The sequence below is a fragment of the Camponotus floridanus genome, unplaced genomic scaffold (genome assembly GCF_003227725.1).
Source record: "Camponotus floridanus strain SB8 unplaced genomic scaffold, Cflo_v7.5 scaffold28, whole genome shotgun sequence".
In the NCBI taxonomy this organism is placed as follows: domain Eukaryota; kingdom Metazoa; phylum Arthropoda; class Insecta; order Hymenoptera; family Formicidae; genus Camponotus; species Camponotus floridanus.
This window is the reverse complement of record NW_020229414.1, coordinates 2,677,161-2,694,180: the sequence shown is the minus strand read 5'-3', so window position 1 is coordinate 2,694,180 and position 17,020 is coordinate 2,677,161. Positions and strand designations below refer to the sequence as shown.

General features: G+C 37.5%; 1 protein-coding gene across 2 annotated transcripts in view; it reads left to right on the top strand.

The window, feature by feature from the left end:
- The window catches only part of LOC105250870 (histone acetyltransferase KAT7), a 44,672-nt gene extending 28,233 nt beyond the window's left edge, over window positions 1–16,439 (top strand). The window contains exons 10-13 of one of the 2 annotated variants that reach the window (XM_011257209.3): window positions 2,935–3,028; window positions 11,674–11,820; window positions 13,742–13,848; window positions 14,737–16,439. In XM_011257209.3, the coding sequence (XP_011255511.2) occupies window positions 2,935–3,028; window positions 11,674–11,820; window positions 13,742–13,848; window positions 14,737–14,859 (471 nt within the window). In that variant the 3' untranslated portion in view covers window positions 14,860–16,439. The remainder of the gene's footprint in view (window positions 1–2,934; window positions 3,029–11,673; window positions 11,821–13,741; window positions 13,849–14,736) is intronic. The other variant, XM_011257211.3, reaches the window with a different exon arrangement.
- The last annotated feature ends 581 nt before the right edge of the window (window positions 16,440–17,020 follow it).

Genomic DNA, 17,020 nt, shown 5'->3' with positions numbered 1-17,020 from the left:
GTGAGATAAAATAACAAAAAAATAAGCGTTTCCACTGAAAATCAGTAAAATGCTCATTGATTCTAAGTGAAATCTTATTTTACTGTTTAAATTTAATTTTTTAATTAATGTTCATCAAGTCGCCAGACATTTATTTGTCCGACTTATAAAGATCGATTTAATATCTGAAGCTTCTCTATTGAGATTGTATCAGAAATTAAATCGAAATAATACTTCTAATTTTAAATGTCGCTCTTTGCAAACTTTAAATTACGGTTTACTTTTTATATTTATTAAATTATGATTACTTAATTAGTTTTTATAGTGAAATTTATTGCCTTTACAGTGAATTTTATCTCAACTGACCATAATCAGTGAGATAAAATAACAAAAAAATGAGCGTTTCCACTGAAAATTAGTAAAATACTCATTGATTCTCAGCGAAATCTTATTTTACTGTTTAAATTAGTGATATTTTTGCTGATTCACTTTTAGAGAATTCCTTTTCTCTCTCTCTCTCTCTCTCTCTTTTGCTCGTCGAGATATCTTGAAACGTACCGTGAATTCCTGCGGTACTTAACGAAAAATGATAGTTTCCAGAACATTAGTCGTCATTCTGCCCGAGTGATTAAAGTCCCTTTATTACGGAACATCGATGAAAAAAAAGAGATGAAGAGATTTTAATCTCTCTTGATTTCTTGTTCGCTGAATAGAACGGTTAGTCCATTAGACGGTCGTGGTAGCTGTCACGACGTGCATTGGACATGGTAATTTTTGCCTTTGATCGTTAAAAATTGTTTATATTCAGCGAAATTCAAACGCGAGACTCTTATGAAAGAGTCTTCGTAAAAGGTGCTGCATCGCGCCGATTGGCTTAACCGACGTTGATTTTTCGTGTCTACGATATATATACTGGGTGTTCGCAACGTAATATACATCTCTTCTCGGCCATTAATTGAAATTAACGCTCAAATGAAACATCGTTCGATTTCTCTTCGTTCTTGATACCGCAAGTTTTTTTCAGGAACAGAGAACCGATATCAATTCGCAATAAAAATGATAATTGTGCAAAAGTATTGAAAGATAATTAATTTCGTTAAGAAAACTCGTATATACGAGATAGTCGGTGATAATCATCTTATAAACATTTATTTTGCAAACGTGATAAATGAGACTTTAGACACGAAGAGTTTAAGCGCGACATATAATATAAATATATTTAGTGGATTTCAAAAAAAAATCGACTTACTGTCGCTTTCATAATAAACGATTAGCTTAAAGTTGATACCGGCGTAATCTCCGGAAAGGGATTTATCTAATCTTCGAGCTCGGCCCGATGAGCACGCACCGCCCACTGCGGTCGCGGTTAAAAATACGAAAACCTCGTCTCTTATTAGAGCCTGGCTTGCTCTATTTTTGAATGTGACTTTCGGAATTGCGGCGGTTTTTCTTCTCTCACGACTCTCCCATGATTCTTTCACGACAATCTCCGCGAACTCCCCGAGTTATGATGCTGAAAAATTGATACGGTCTTTAGGAGAAACGTTCTAAGTGGCTCAAGATGATCTCTGATTAATTTTTCGAGCTGATGGATAGCGAAGATCGCTCTTCCGGAAAACTCAATGAGACATACTTCATAGATATATACATACATATATGTATAGAGTGTTTCTTAATAAGTGCGAAAAATTTTAGATGATTCTTTGTCGAAAATTAAGGAAGATTTTTCATATAAACATATACTTCTACAGCTCCTCTCAATTTTCTCAATCTCCTCTCCCCTCAAAATTATAAAAACAACCTAATTTTTACCTACATTTTTGGAGGAGTGTAACTCCTCCAAAAATGTAGGTAAAAATTAGGTTGCTTTTATAAGAGTTACAAGAGTTATAAGAGTTATAAGAGTTGTTTTTATAGGAGTTACACTCCTCCAAAAATGTAGGTAAAAATTAGGTTGTTTTTATAATTTTGTTTTGTCCTAATTTTCCCAACATTTACTCTAATTTTATTTTTATTTTAAAATCTAATTTCTCGTAATTCGAGATCTACGCTATTTAGTACGGTGCACGATAACGTATTTGATTTTTTTTCTTGAAAGCTACTGATTTTATGAAGAAACTAAAACAAATAAAAAAGTTTCGAAATAAATCAAACTTTTTAATGCACATTTTTAGATGATCATATTTTGGCCCATTAAAAAGTTTTAATAAAAAATTGAATAGAGGTTGCTAGTTTCATTCCCTTATAACAATACGAGAGGTTGAAAAAAATATTAATAAATAACCTTTTTACTAGTAGAAAATATCCACCTAATTTCATTTCTTTAACTTGTTCCAAATTTGAGAAAAAAATAAAAATCTAATTTTTATCCCCATTTTTGAAGGAGTGTAATTCCATAGGAAGAGATGTAGGAGTATATAAAAGTTTATATTAAAAAACCCCTCTTAATTTTCGACAAAGAATCTCCTAAAATTTTTCGCACTTATTAAGAAACACCCTGTATATTATATAATTTATTCTACATAATAACATCCTTAACCGCTTTTATCTTCTTCATTATAAAAGCAGAAGAATATATTCATCGTTGCATCAGCGTCAGAATTTCTCGGAATGCGTCCGCTCGATGAGCAGAATATCCATCGATCGCATATTTAATTTATACAAGTTTCACTTATTATTTATATAAGTTATTTAATTTATATAAGTTGCACGTAGCATGCGAAATGGAATATGTGCAATCTAATCTCACTAATTTCGAAATTCACGCACGGCTTGCGATTTGACTTCGTAGTTGTTCCTCCTAAGGATAATCGACAAGCTGTGAGACACTTGGCTAAAGAGAAGAGCGATTCAGTCCATTAACAATATATTACATCCATATTACATCCAGTAATAGTAATTAAGCCCTACAAATGATAACGACGTGTGATAACCGGACTCCTCTTTCTGTTTCAGGAGAAGAACTCCTTCTTAAATTACAACGTGTCCTGCATCCTGACGCTACCGCCTTACCAGAGGCAGGGCTACGGCCGACTCCTCATCGATTTCAGTGAGTATACGACACCGATGTGACGCGTGTGCAACATTTCCTGCCGGTTCCCGGTCAACCTTGGCTCGGTCCAAAGTAAGGACGGCGATGACGGCATCCTTCCGTTCGAAACCGAAAGGATAACCGAATTAGGAGAGTAGGGGAGCCCGAGCGGTCCGCCTTCGCGGTTTCGTGAACGTAGACGATGACGACGGAGGAAAGGCCTCGTGTCTCGGCGTGCGTTTGCGGCCAACCGCCGACGATACGGTCGTCGTTGGCCGTTGAACCCCTTCTGGAAGACCGTACAAAAAGCCCCGCTTCGGCGTTAACGCCAAACGCGACGCGAAGCCTCCCGGATCGTTCGGGGAGAAAAAGAAAAAAATGGATTCGCTCACCCGGCTCGCGAGGGCCGCGCGTTCAGCCCCCCCCGGCCCCCCCGACGAGCGGGCGAGATCTCGACGATCTCGTACCTAAATTTACCGTGCAAATATCTCGGCGTTCGCGTTATTCCCGCCGACTGACTCGTACGTATCATCCTCGCGTGTCTGAGATCGCGATCGATTTTCTCGCGAGCGAAATCGCTCCCCCCTCTGCCCCCCTCTGCCCCTCCTTCCTCCCCTCGTGCCAATTCCCCGTCCTCGACGCATCGTACACACGCACGCATACACATGCGCGCGCACGCCCTCGTCACGGCGCGAAGCGTAGCGTTGATAATTAAACGCGGGGCTTTTTGCCGTGACGTCATTTTCATTGATGCTGAGCGAGCGTCGACGGCGTCGGGCGGGCATCGCGGCGCTACTACACCGTAGGTAGTAGTAGGAGGGGGCGGACGGGGCAGGGAGGGTGATAAGCGGACAGGGGAGATGGTGGTGGTGGTGTGTGTCGAGGGGGTTGGTTGGTTGGTTGGTCGAGGGTCGACGTACTGTGCGCCTTCGTGGTGTGTCGGTCGGTCGGCCGGGGGGGTGCTTTCACAGTCCCGCCGGCTTTTCCGCGAGCGAGACGCTTCTCCCGCTCCCCCGCCCCGCGTTTTCCTCCCCCTCGCTTCATCCATCCTTCTGCATCCAGTGTCGGTGCCATCGACTTCGCCGCCGGCTGTATTTCGACTGTACAAGGCCGGCGATACGAATTCGCGCGCCCCTACGCGAGTCTCGGAAGTCTCAGGAGTCGATTTAATTTAAGGGGAATCCCACAACCTATCTGTTTTATCGACGAGACACTGTAATTTTTGGGCATGTGCCATTTTTTATCCACGTAGAATTAAAAATCCTTTTCTACGGTTAAATTATAGACGCAAACGGACACGGGGAAGCTGATTATATAGAATTATCATTAATTAGATATTATATAGAATTATAATTAATTAGAATATGAGGAAGAAAAAAAAGTATAAAATTATATGTTTATTTATCGACTTCTTAAATTAACATGGCGTCTAAAGCTATCACCTCATAAAGACATTAGCCTTGTATAAATGTTTTGTAACTTTCATGCATGAAACAATAGCGTACCCAATAGCGGACGGCGCAATAAAAACTTGTGGAACTGAAAATTGAGTTTAGTAGTCTAATTAATACATGGCATGTGCCCAAAAATTTCGGTCCATATGTACCTGAAATATCGGTACAATAGAGTAGAAAAAGCAGTGTCTTTATAAATAACGTGATAGAGAGAGATACGGGATGAGGATTAGATGAGGGTGCTGTAATCGTGTAAGAATTCAGTGAGGGATCCCCCATAATGATACTTATAATGATACTCATAATGATACTTACCTTTCCGTAGTAAAATGTGAATTATTTTGCAAAAATTATAAAATCGCACAGGGATAAGTTTTTCTCGAAGAATTTTGCGGAAAGGCTTATTCTTACTTTATTTTTCCTCGTTTTCCATTTATTACTCCATATTATATATTTTATCAATATATTTCATTCCGAGAATATTTATTAATCAATCGGCAGCGGCATTAATTGGGCGCGATCCCAATTTTATCTCCATGTCGCTAAAACTCTTTAGCCGAATCAAAAATGTGAATTATTTTGCAAAAATTATAAAATCGCACAGTGCTCAATTTTCCTCGAAGAATTTTGCGGAAAGGCTCATTCTTACTTTATTTTTCCTCATTTTCCATTTATTACTCTCTATTACTCTATATATTTTATCAGTATATTTTACTCCGAGAATATTTATTAATCGACCGGCAGCGGCATTAATTGGACGCGATCCCAGTATTTTCTCCACGTCCGAAACTCTTTAGCCGAACCTTCAGCCGGTATCGATATCGCGGGCGGCGATGGCGTGGCGTAGGTTGGAAGAGCGAAGTGGTCGGCGGAAAGTGCGACGCCCGGCGTCTCGCCGCATCGATCGACCCCCCCACGGCCGCCGATGCCGCCGACGTCGACGTCGACGTCGACGTCGCGTACACGCCGCGTGCAGACACGCGTGCGGCTTGCACGCCTACAACGCACACCCCGCGCTTCCTGTCTCACGCACCCGACCGCTCCTGTCCTCCTCTCCTGGGCGACCGCGCTCTCTCCGCGCGCACCTTGATCTCCGCCGAGCTCTCGTACCTGCCTGCCCTGCCCTGTTCCGCCGCATCTCCCCCGCCCGCCTCCCCGCGCTCCCCTCTCTCGCCGCCCCGCCCCGCCATCCCCCGCAGGGCGCCCGAAGGGCTCGGGAATCGTATGACCTCTCGTGACCTCGCTCCACTACCCCTACGTAGGATTGGCAGGGTCACCGACGCCCTTTCCCTACGTCCAGTTTACGATGGCTCGGGGAGGGAGGAGACGCGGGGGGCGGCGGGGAGGGGAGGGGGGCTCGGGACGGAGGGGTTACCGCCGCAACATTGCCGCGACTGGGCAGGGTCGGCGTGCAGCATCTCTCGCCTTCGTCAGGGCGAAGGGCGGATACACGGCGCGTCTCGCCGCCAGACGGATAGACTCTCTGGACGCTTTTCTCCCCCCCCCCTCCAATCCCCCTTTTCGGGAACGCTCGTATTTTTTTTTCTCCTCCTCCGTTTTTTCAAGACTGCCGCGCGACATCTCGGAGACAAATCGTCTTTGCCGCTGAAAGAAATTACAAGTTGAATTTGTCCCCTTAACTGCGATAGAACGAATGCGTCTTGTGTAACCGGAACGAATGGCTTCCGTGACCCAGCTCTCCCTCCCATTCATCCCGTTAAAAGTGAATCTTCGGAGGACGGAAGTATTTTTTTAAAGGGGAGGTAAATAGAGATAATACGTCGATTGTAGATTTGACGAAGTGGAGAAAGTTAATAGAATTCGTTTAATCGAAAAAAAAAAAATTATTTCTCTGACGAAGGAAACATAAGCAAGCATACTTTTAGAATTGAACTCGCTAATAATAATGTTGTAATTTCTGCTCGATTTCTTTTTTCTAGGGCTACTTTAGCTAAGAGTTGAAATGTCGACTCGACCGATCATCGCACATTTCCCGTTAAGTTAACGTTATTAACGTTATTACGCGGCATCCTGATTTTTGCTCCGGCCACTTGCTCCATTAAGCCTCGCCGAAGACAAATATCCCCGACAAGTCGTAAATCTTCTTTGTCAGTGATTCCGACGAGGCAACGAACTGTTCGCGGCGGTACCCAATTTCGTCGCTCGCGCAATCCCCCATTGGCCCCCGCGCCCCCTCGTCGAGCCGACCCTGCCCCGAGACCGGGACGCGGTACCCTTCCTCCGTCGCGCCGATCCGTCTTCCTTTCTCCCACTTCGCGACAGTCGCCGTTTTCCTCTTTCTCGAATTTCCACCGTCGAATTTCCTCCCCTCCGTCGATCCTCTTTCGCCTCTCCTCCCCCCCCCCGCGCCCCACCCCTTCCCCGAAAGTCTGCAAACTGAACGGACGCGTAATGAATGCGTTCAGCCCTCCCAAAGTAATCAGTGGTGAGAAGGAGAAATGTGGCGGGGGAGGCGGTGAATACCCGCGGAGCGTCGACGAGAAATGGTAGTCTGTAGAAGGGAAGAGGGGGAGGGAAACAGGATAGAAGTGTCCTCTCTGCCAGCGGAGATACACGGTCCGCGAAAGTGAAGGAGATGCGGCATGAAACAGAAGAGAGACAGAGAGAGAGAGGGAGAGAGAGAGAGAGAGAGAGAGAGAGAGAGGGGCGGCATGTGGTCGTTGAACCCTTCGCCGGCCGGGAACACCCTGGAACGGGACGCAGGATCCCGGTGTCCCGGTACGGGTATATTCGAGGACACGTCTCCTCGCTCGCCGTCCTTGTTCGCGACGGGGATGAAAAGGGCGAGGCTCTCTTGCCTTTTGCGGAAAACGAGTTTGCACGGGAAACGTCGAATGCGAGATCTCTACGAGATCGGACGCGTAATGGATGCATAATAAATGCATACAAGAGTTTTGGAAATTATTTGGGGTCGGGAATTAAGGCTCCCTGGCAATTCTCCGTATAAAGATTATACGGTATATATTTTTCGTTGTTCGGTACTAAATGAAAATAACACTAAAGTGCAAGATAAAATTTTATTTTCTTGTTAATAATAATATTATAGGGTCTCTCTCTCCTTTTTCAGAACCGATTTAATTGAGGTTGAAACGCTGACCTCACGATTAAACGTCACGTATTGATAATTTTTCTAAAAAATATTAATGCTACAAATATTTTTTTTACCTTTCCAAAATTTTTTCTATTCTTTTTAATTACAAGAAAATTAATTTTTATTTCTGAATAGTGAAAAACGATTATAAATAGAGAATATGACCCGGGATTGTAGACTTCAAATGAAAGAAACACTGGAATGTAAAATAAAATTTTATTTTCTTGTTAATAATAATATTATAGGCTCTCTCTCTTCTTTTTCGAAACCGATTTAATTGAGGTTGAAACGCTGATCTCACGATTAAACGTCACGTATTGATAATTTTTCTATAAAATATTAATGCTACAAATATTTTTTTTTACCTTTCCAAAATTTTTTTTATTTTTTCTAATTACAAGAAAATTAATTTTTATTTCTGAATAGTGAAAAACGATTATAAATAGAGAATATGACCCGGGATTATAAAGACTTCAAATGAAAGAAACACTGGCATGTAAAATAAAATTTTATTTTCTTGTTAATAATAATATTATAGACTCTCCTTTTTCAGAATCGACTAAATTAAGATTGAAACGCTGGCTTCACGATTAAAGGTTACATATTAATTAATAACTTTTTTTAAAAATATTAATGCTACAAATATTTTTTTAGTCTCCAAAATTTTTTCTATTCTTTAATATGATCCGAAAATATAAAGGCTTTAAATGGAAGAAACTCTGAAATGCAAGATAAAATTTTACTTTCTTATTAACAATAATATTATATAGGCTCTCCTTTTTCGGAACTGATTTAATTAAGATTGAAACGCTGATCTCACGATTAAACATCATATATTAATAATTTTTCTAAAAAAAATATTAATGCTACAAATATTTTTTTACTCTTTCCAAAATTTTTCCCATTCTTTCTAATTACAAGAAAGTTATTAATTTTTAAAATAATATTAATATTTTTAAATAATTAATTAATTTTTTATTTCTGAATATTGAAAAACGATTATGAATAGAGTATGATCCAAGATTATAAAGGCTTCATAGAACAATAAATTCAATGGACCAAAAACGTTCTCGTGATGCGCCTGATACTGTCGGTACTAATCTCTTAACACTTAATTAGCTCGTGCTCTTTGATACATTAGCCGCGCGAAAACGGCGCATTGAGAACTTTAAATAAACGTCTTTCGGACGGCGAGATTTCGTTGGCGAAAGACAGCAGGGAGAGAGATCACTTTGCTAATGAAGGAGCTTTTGAACTTGCCAGCGGGTCTCTCCGACGTAATTTTCGGGTATGCGACGGGACGACATTCGCTAATATATCCCCGCGAATCCGTAGCATAATCGGTTATACATAATACAAGGTGCAGTTTTACTCGGCCAACGAGAAGCACTCGCGAAATCTGTGCAAACTCGAACGCGGATCCATTAAATCCCATCCTATCGGCGCTATCTGTCACGATTTTGACTTGTACTTTTGTATTCGAAGATTGACCTCGAGTGCAGATCAGTCTAAGATTGCACAAGACGGATAATATTCGTAAAAGTATTGCATTGAAAATGTTCGAAAACTTACATCTTGTCTTGATCTCGAATGAATCTTTGTAGCAAAAGTTTTGTTTTGATTTTAAATAATTTTTAATCATTTTTATATCTAATTTGAGATGAATTAATTATTCAAAATTATATTTCACATAATCTTTATAATATAATTTAAGATAATTATTGTTTATGTTATTTATTTTCTTTATAAAAAGACAATTGCATATAATAATGCTAAAATGCAGGCATAGCTCATACACATGCAATCAGAAAACTGCGTACATGTATTATACGCAAAGTTTTGTGTAGCTAAATAATTAAAATTTTATATCATTTTGTTTATTATATTAATTATTTCTTTAATATAAATTTTTATTTATTAAATAAACTTAATAACTTTTCCTTTATGAAATAAAATTTTGGTTAAGCTCATATATAATACGGCGATTTTTTTCCCTAACAAATATTATATGCATATATTTCAACTTTTTTAAAAATCAATAATTTTCTAAATTAATCATTTAAAAATTATTAATTTTGACAATATCACAATCTTAGTCTTGATATTAAATTCATAGTTAATTAAAAATCCAGTCTCGAAATTGGAGACGAGGCAAGATAATATTAAGACTTACTCTTGATATCTTGTGCAATCCCAATCTCTTGTTTCTCGGTGATTTGTGTCACTTTACCGAGGATCTCCCGTCATGGTAGGAGGTGGATAATTTCCAGATTCGCGTCGCATTGTCGTATATATGATGAGAATCGCCGGTCTCGCATTCTCGCCCCGTTACACATTTGAACTCGAGAACCTTTGAAGCTTTTTTAATAATCAAGATCCGAATTAAAGCACGTTTCGCTCTTCTCTCTAAAAGTGAATCAGTGAAAATATCACTAATTTAAACAGTAAAATAAGATTTCACTGAGAATCAGTGAGTATTTTACTGATCTTCAGTGGAAACGCTTATTTTTTTGTTATTTTATCTTATATCTCACAGATTATGGTCAGTTAAAATAAAATTCACTGTAAAGCCAGTAAATTTCACTGTAAAACCAGTAATCGCTAGTTTGTTCGTTTACCGCTACGATCGCTATCTCGTATTTAATTTTAGTCATAAGAATTATTTAAAGTTTGCAAAGAGCGACATTTAAAATTAGAAGTATTATTTCGATTTAATTTCTGATACAATCTCAATAGAGAGGCTTCAGATATTAAATCGAGCTTTATAAGTCGGACAAATAAATGTCTGGCGACTTGATGAAAATCATTCGTTCGTTATCTATTTAAATTAACAAGTTCAATATGCATGCAATATAAATAAAATTTTTAATATAATAAATATTCAATAAATATAAATAAAATTTTAAATTTTACATAAAATAGATAAAGAGATGAATTGTAGTTTAATATTACTGACAATAACGAAAGAAATACGACTGATATTGAGAAATATTACTGATTGAAACAGTCAAAATTATTAACTGATTCTTTCAATAAAATATCACTGATTTACAGTGCTGTATTTATAACTGCTGTCATCAATGACTATTTACTGTTTTTTCAGTGATAATACATTCGATTCACTTTTAGAGAGTTGGATTTCACCTGCGTCGCTCGCTGATTAGGGCGCTTATCGATTGCAGTTGGACGCACGCGGCCGGCGTTATTGATCTCTCCCATTCGCTCTCCGAGTTGCGGTAGATCTGGATCTGGCATTTAAGTCGTCCCTCTCCCCCATCTTTGAAAACGGGTTTTTAACCGGTCCATCGGATAATTCCATTGACGTAGACGGATGCGCGCAACGGACGATTTCGCCGATTCACCAGGCAGACGCGGCACGAAACGCCTCAGGGTATCCCTTCCTTCCCCCCTTGGGCCCTCTCCCCCCCCCCCTTGCCCACTTGTTCTCCTCTCCCTCGTCTGTCCATATATTTTTCTTTGATGCCTCGTCGTAGAATATTTCGGGCAAACGAGGCGGAACGGACGTTCAACCGGGAGCGGACAGGTCCGTTCCTCTGTCGGATCCGGTCAGCCACTTGTCCGCGCTCGAATTAAAGTGTATAATAGGATTTCGTTGCCCGATTATACGCACATGTTCAGCCTAGAGAGCTCGCAGAGATCTTTCCGGCTTTGATCGGTTGAATTCGAAGATTAATATTGTCATTGACATATTTTTTGTAGCCCGAATCATGGCAAATCGGCGAGATACATTTTCCTTTGCAGACAGTTGGAAAGATTTCTCGTCGCTCCTCCGTCTCTTTCCGCGGAAATGATTAACCGAGGCGCGATTTTTATATTATTTTATTATTTTATTATTTTATTATATTATTATTTATTATTATTTTTTATTTTATTATATTATTATTTATTATTATTATATTATTATATTATTATTATTTTATTATTTTTATATTATTTTATTATATTAATTATTTCTAAATTTATTAATATAAATTTTAATTTATTGAATAAAATTTTACCGCACTCGCGCAAGATCGAAGATTCCGCATTCTCTGCAGGTACAAATAAAAATTGAATTATCCTGTCTGCCTGCGCAGGTTACTTGCTGACGAGGGTCGAGAAGAAGATCGGCTCGCCGGAGAAGCCGTTATCGGATCTCGGTCTGATCTCGTACCGCAGCTACTGGAAGGACGTCCTGCTGCAGTACCTCTGCAATTTCGGCGGCAAGGAAATCTCCGTCAAAGGTAGGTGGTTAAGTTTTACTCTTTGAGCTCTGCCGTCAATCCGTCGAAACGACGGACTTTTGGCACTTCCCGATACTTAAATATTCATCCGCGAAATGAAAGTGCGACAGACTCGCAGACCTGCCTCTTTGAACGCTAATGCAACGCTTGATTTCGAAATGGTTCCGTATAATTTTTTCTCGGGGAAAAACTTGACATTCGTTGCATAATTCCCTGCGAAAAAGATCCTTAAAGCTATATTAATAATGTCGGATCGATGAAGGATTGTTTCCCCGATTTTCGCGATTTTTTGCTGCCCCAATCAGGATTTACATCTTGTCGATGGAATTTATGCACACGAGATATTTATACGTACATAGTAATTTACTCTCGATCGATGTTGTAGACTCTATTTTGTGTCTCCGGAGAGACAAGGGAATCATCGGCGGGGGATTTACATCGTATTGTTATTGATCTGATGGTCAAGTTTTCCCAGCGTAACTGGTTTTAGCGGTTGAATAATTGTATCCACGAGGGCAGGATAAACCCTACTCCCTGTCGAGAACCGCAGCAGATTATATATGATTCATCATTTTCGCATTTTCGCAACTGCAGAAAGACCTTTATTTAAATTTATTATCATTTCTATCGAAATCGAGTTAAATGGATTCAATATTAAACGAATCTCGGGATGGGACAAATATCAAGAATAAATTTTTTTATAAATTCCAACTGGGTTTGCGGAGCTAATTAAAGAGGCTACTAAAAGAAGAGATAGAATTTTTTATTTTGACGATACACAGAAAAAAAGCACATTCTTGTTTTCAAAATATATTTACTTTTAACATGGAAATCTGGAAATGAGATTGTATCGCGTTAATTAAAGAAAAATATAATTGCTTACTCGAATGAAGCCATTTTATATAGTTCAATCGAGAAAAATATATTCTTATGATTTAAGATTTAATTTTCTTGAATAGAAAATAAACAATATTAGATAGAAAATAACATTTTTAAATCAAAGATTATAATTTTCTTAAAGTAGAATTAAATAATTACATATTCTTGAGATGACAATTACAATATTAAAATAAGACGATAATATTGTTGAAATTTAAAATTATTAAATTCTTCTAAGAAGATTATAAATTGTCGCGTATATACGAAACAATGAACGCGTTAGTTTAAGTATATAAGTTTTGATTTGACACATTTTTTTGTGTGTATAAGCTTACGGGAAAAAAGGACATTCTTGTTTTGAAAATATATTTAGTTTTAACATGGAAATCTTGAAATGAGATTATATCACGTTAATTTAAAAAAAATATAATTGCTTGAATAATTGCTTACTTGAATGAAGCCATTTTATATAGTTCAGTCGAGAAAAATACATTCTTATGATTTAAGATTTAATTTTCTTGAATAGAAAATAAACAATAGACAGAAAATAACATTTTTAAATCAAAGATTATAATTTTCTTAAAGTAGAATTAAATAATTATATATTCTTGAGATGACAATTACAATATTAAAATAAGACGATAATGTTGAAATTTAAAATTATTAAATTAATGTTGAAATTTAAAATTATTAAATTCTTCTAAGAAGATTATAAATTGTTGTGTATATACGAAACAATAAACGCGTTAATTCAAGTATATAAGTTTTGATTTGACACTTATTTTTTTCTGTGTATATATTTTTATTGCTTCACACGCGAAAAAATATCAATCGGAAAGAAATTTCCTATCTTTTATTAATCGTGTGTTTTCCCATTAATCTCGTAACTTTATTAGTCTTACTAAGGAACAAATTTCTACTACAAGATTGGATATTATCGAAGCTTTTCCATCAATAATAATTCTCAATTCCAACGAGAATCGCGGAAAAAGACCGTTATCGACTAGTACGAGAGACAAGCTCGATTATTCTTCTTTCACAGATATCAGCAAGGAAATGGCCATCGACTCGTACGATATTGTCAGCACTTTGCAGGCCCTCGGTATGATGAAGTACTGGAAGGGCAAGCATATCATTCTCAAGAAACAGGTAGGCACTCTTTTGTTATTGTAACCTGTCATGCATATATATATGTGCAAAGCTCCCCTTCGTTTCACGAGAGCGTAGCGTCTATTCTTCTCTCGCGAGCGTGCTTGTCACCATGTCGGATTTATCACAACTCGCGATACTTAAGCATAACAGTGTCGAGAATCGCCTCAAAACGTCATTCGATAAATCTAGCAAATTTACATTACATTTATCATACACGGCAAAAGTAGATGTAACAATAATATAAAGCAAATTGAAATATTATACAGAATATATTTTAATGTTATTACAGACATACATAATCATGCATCAATTGGTATAATTTTAACGCTAGAACTTTATTTTCCCAACAAATACATTTCGAATAAAAAGGAAAAATTAATGAATTGATACAGTGGTCTCAAAGATAAAATCTAAATAAAATATAATTAATATAATTTAGGCAAAAAAACCACAAGGTATAGATGCAATATACAAAAAATTGTTAGAATTATTCAAATAACTTGTAAATTACATTTTCATCCAACATGAAACGTTTAATTAAGCAGAATAGTAGTATAAAATCCCACGTGTTATCATGTCTAAATGATGAGTTTTGGGGTGAAAACCTTCTTAGGGAAAAGAAAAAAAAATCTCGCGCATAGACAATGGGGGCTTTGCCACTATTATCCGATTATAACGTGATTATAACGCAACGAGGGATGATCGGATTCCGCGATTGTTTCGAGCGAGCAGTATTTCGGATGTGGCTAATTATCATTCGACTAATTCGAACCGTGTTCCACCCCTCACCGTCGATATTACAACCATGCCCCGTCGATTCCACCGAAGCCGTCTCGTCGCCCGGAGCGGTTTGCCGCGATAAAAGGACCGTTGAAATAATTTCAGGACGTGATCGACGACTACAAGGACAGGGTGAAGAGACGGGGTCCCGTCTACAAAGAGATCGATCCGGAGTGTCTGAAATGGAACCCCTTCCAGCCACCCAAGACGCCCTCCGCCTCGAACTGAGACCCGCCAGAAGCTTGGAAGTGCGCCACCTTCTCTCCCCCTTCGGTTCCCCTCTTCAGAGGCGCGACTTGGTCGATCCTGCCGTCGTCCTCGTCCTCGTCCTCATCGTCGGGAACGTACTCCCGCGACGTAGGGAAAGCACGTAAGCCGACACGGACAGATTTCACGCCCATAACACTCGGTAAGAGCCGTGAAAATCCTTCTAGGGACTCCTTCATTTCGAAGCACGCGAAGAAACGACGGTGAATATCGCATTCTATCGACGATACCGTTAAAGCTCGCCGCAAGAGAGGGGGGGAAACTTGTCCGCATTTTAAGAGTGTCGTTACCAAGGCGAATTTGCAAGCACGAATTCGTAAAAGAAAGAAGAAGAAGAATGTCTGACGTAACAATTAGCGAGATTTCAAGGGCGTTGAAAAATTTTTCTTCTATAGGTGAAGATGGGCAAAGACTATGCGTTTTTATGACCTCTGTTGTAGGACATTTGTAATTAAGTTTGATATCATTTGAGATTTTTGTTAAGGGGTTAGGCCTTGGGATCGGAAAATTATGTGATTTTTCAAGAATTTTTTTTGCCGTTTTAATAAGTGTTTATTGAAATTTACAAAACGCTATCAAAAAGTACAATTTTTTGATGAAAAAATATTAAAAAATGAAAGAACCGAACTCAAATTTTACGTGCTTATTTGTTATTACAATAAGCAGGACCCGAACGAAGGGTTTGGTAAAATTTAGATTTTTACAAAAATGACAACAATTTTACGAAAAAGTCATTTTTTCGAGGTGAACTGATTTTGGTTTTCTTGCAATAAATAAAAAAATTTTAACCGAAATAAAAAATTCTTCGTCCAGGCCCTGCTTATTGTAATAACAAATAAGTACGTAAAATTTGAGTTCGATCGGTGTAATAGTTTTTAAGAAATTTAATCACCGCAAGATGTAAAAAAACGGACGTTCTAGGAGAAGAGCCATATTTCCTTAATTTTTAAATATTTTTTCATAAAAAAATTTGTACGTCATTTCGATTTGTACCTCAAAATATGTACTTTTTGAGAGTGTTTTGTAAATTTCAATAAATACTTATTAAAACGGCAAAAAGAATTCTTGAAAATTACGTAATTTTCCCAATCTCAAGTAGGCATAACCCCTTAACACTTTTGCACTTGTGTAAAAACCTGATCCAATGAATCTTTTATTTAAGAATTATTATCAAAAAAACTATTTTAGTAAAACTTCAAATACACGTGAAATACTTTTTTAATTAATGTAAAGTTCGTGAATCATGTTCGACGAGACATTCGCTCTCAAGCGGTTAAATATCGAATATCGCGTCAATATGTAAATATTGAATTTACGGATTGAATTTACGCGCATCGATTTGTATAATATATTTATTTCTATAGTAGAACGAAATGCGAAAATACTAGTATTTCCTGCGACAGTAAAATTGCGAATGGATTGCGCCGGTTACATCATAAGGACAAATTCCCTCAAGAGGCATCTATCCCTGAACCGGCGACATTACACAGAAAAAAATAAAGGGCAAATCAAAACTTATATACGTAAACTAACGCGTTCATTATTTCGTATATACGCAACAATTTATAATCTTCTTAAAATAATTTATAATTAATAATTTTAAATTTCAACAATATTATCGTCTAATTTTAATATTGTAATTGTCAAGAATAATTATTTAATTATTTAATAATTATTTAATTATTTAATTATTTAATAATTATTTAATTCTACTTTAAGAAAATTATAATCTTTGATTTAAAAATGTTATTTTCTCTTTAACATTGTTTCTTTTCCATTCGAGAAAAGTAAATCTTAAATCATAACAACATATTTTTCTCGATTGAACTATATAGAATAGCTTCATTCAAGTAAGCAATTATTCCGGCAATTATATTTTTCTTTAATTAACGCGATATAATCTCATTTCAAGATTTCCATGTTAAAAGTAAATATATTTTCAAAACAAGAATGTTCTTTTTTCCGTGAGCTTATACATAGAAAAAAAGTAAGTGTTAAAACTTATATAGTTAAACTAATGCGTTCATTGTTTCGTATATACGCAACAATTTATAATCTTCTTAAAAGAATTTAATAATTTTAAATTTCAACAATATTATCGTCTTATAATATTGTAATTGTC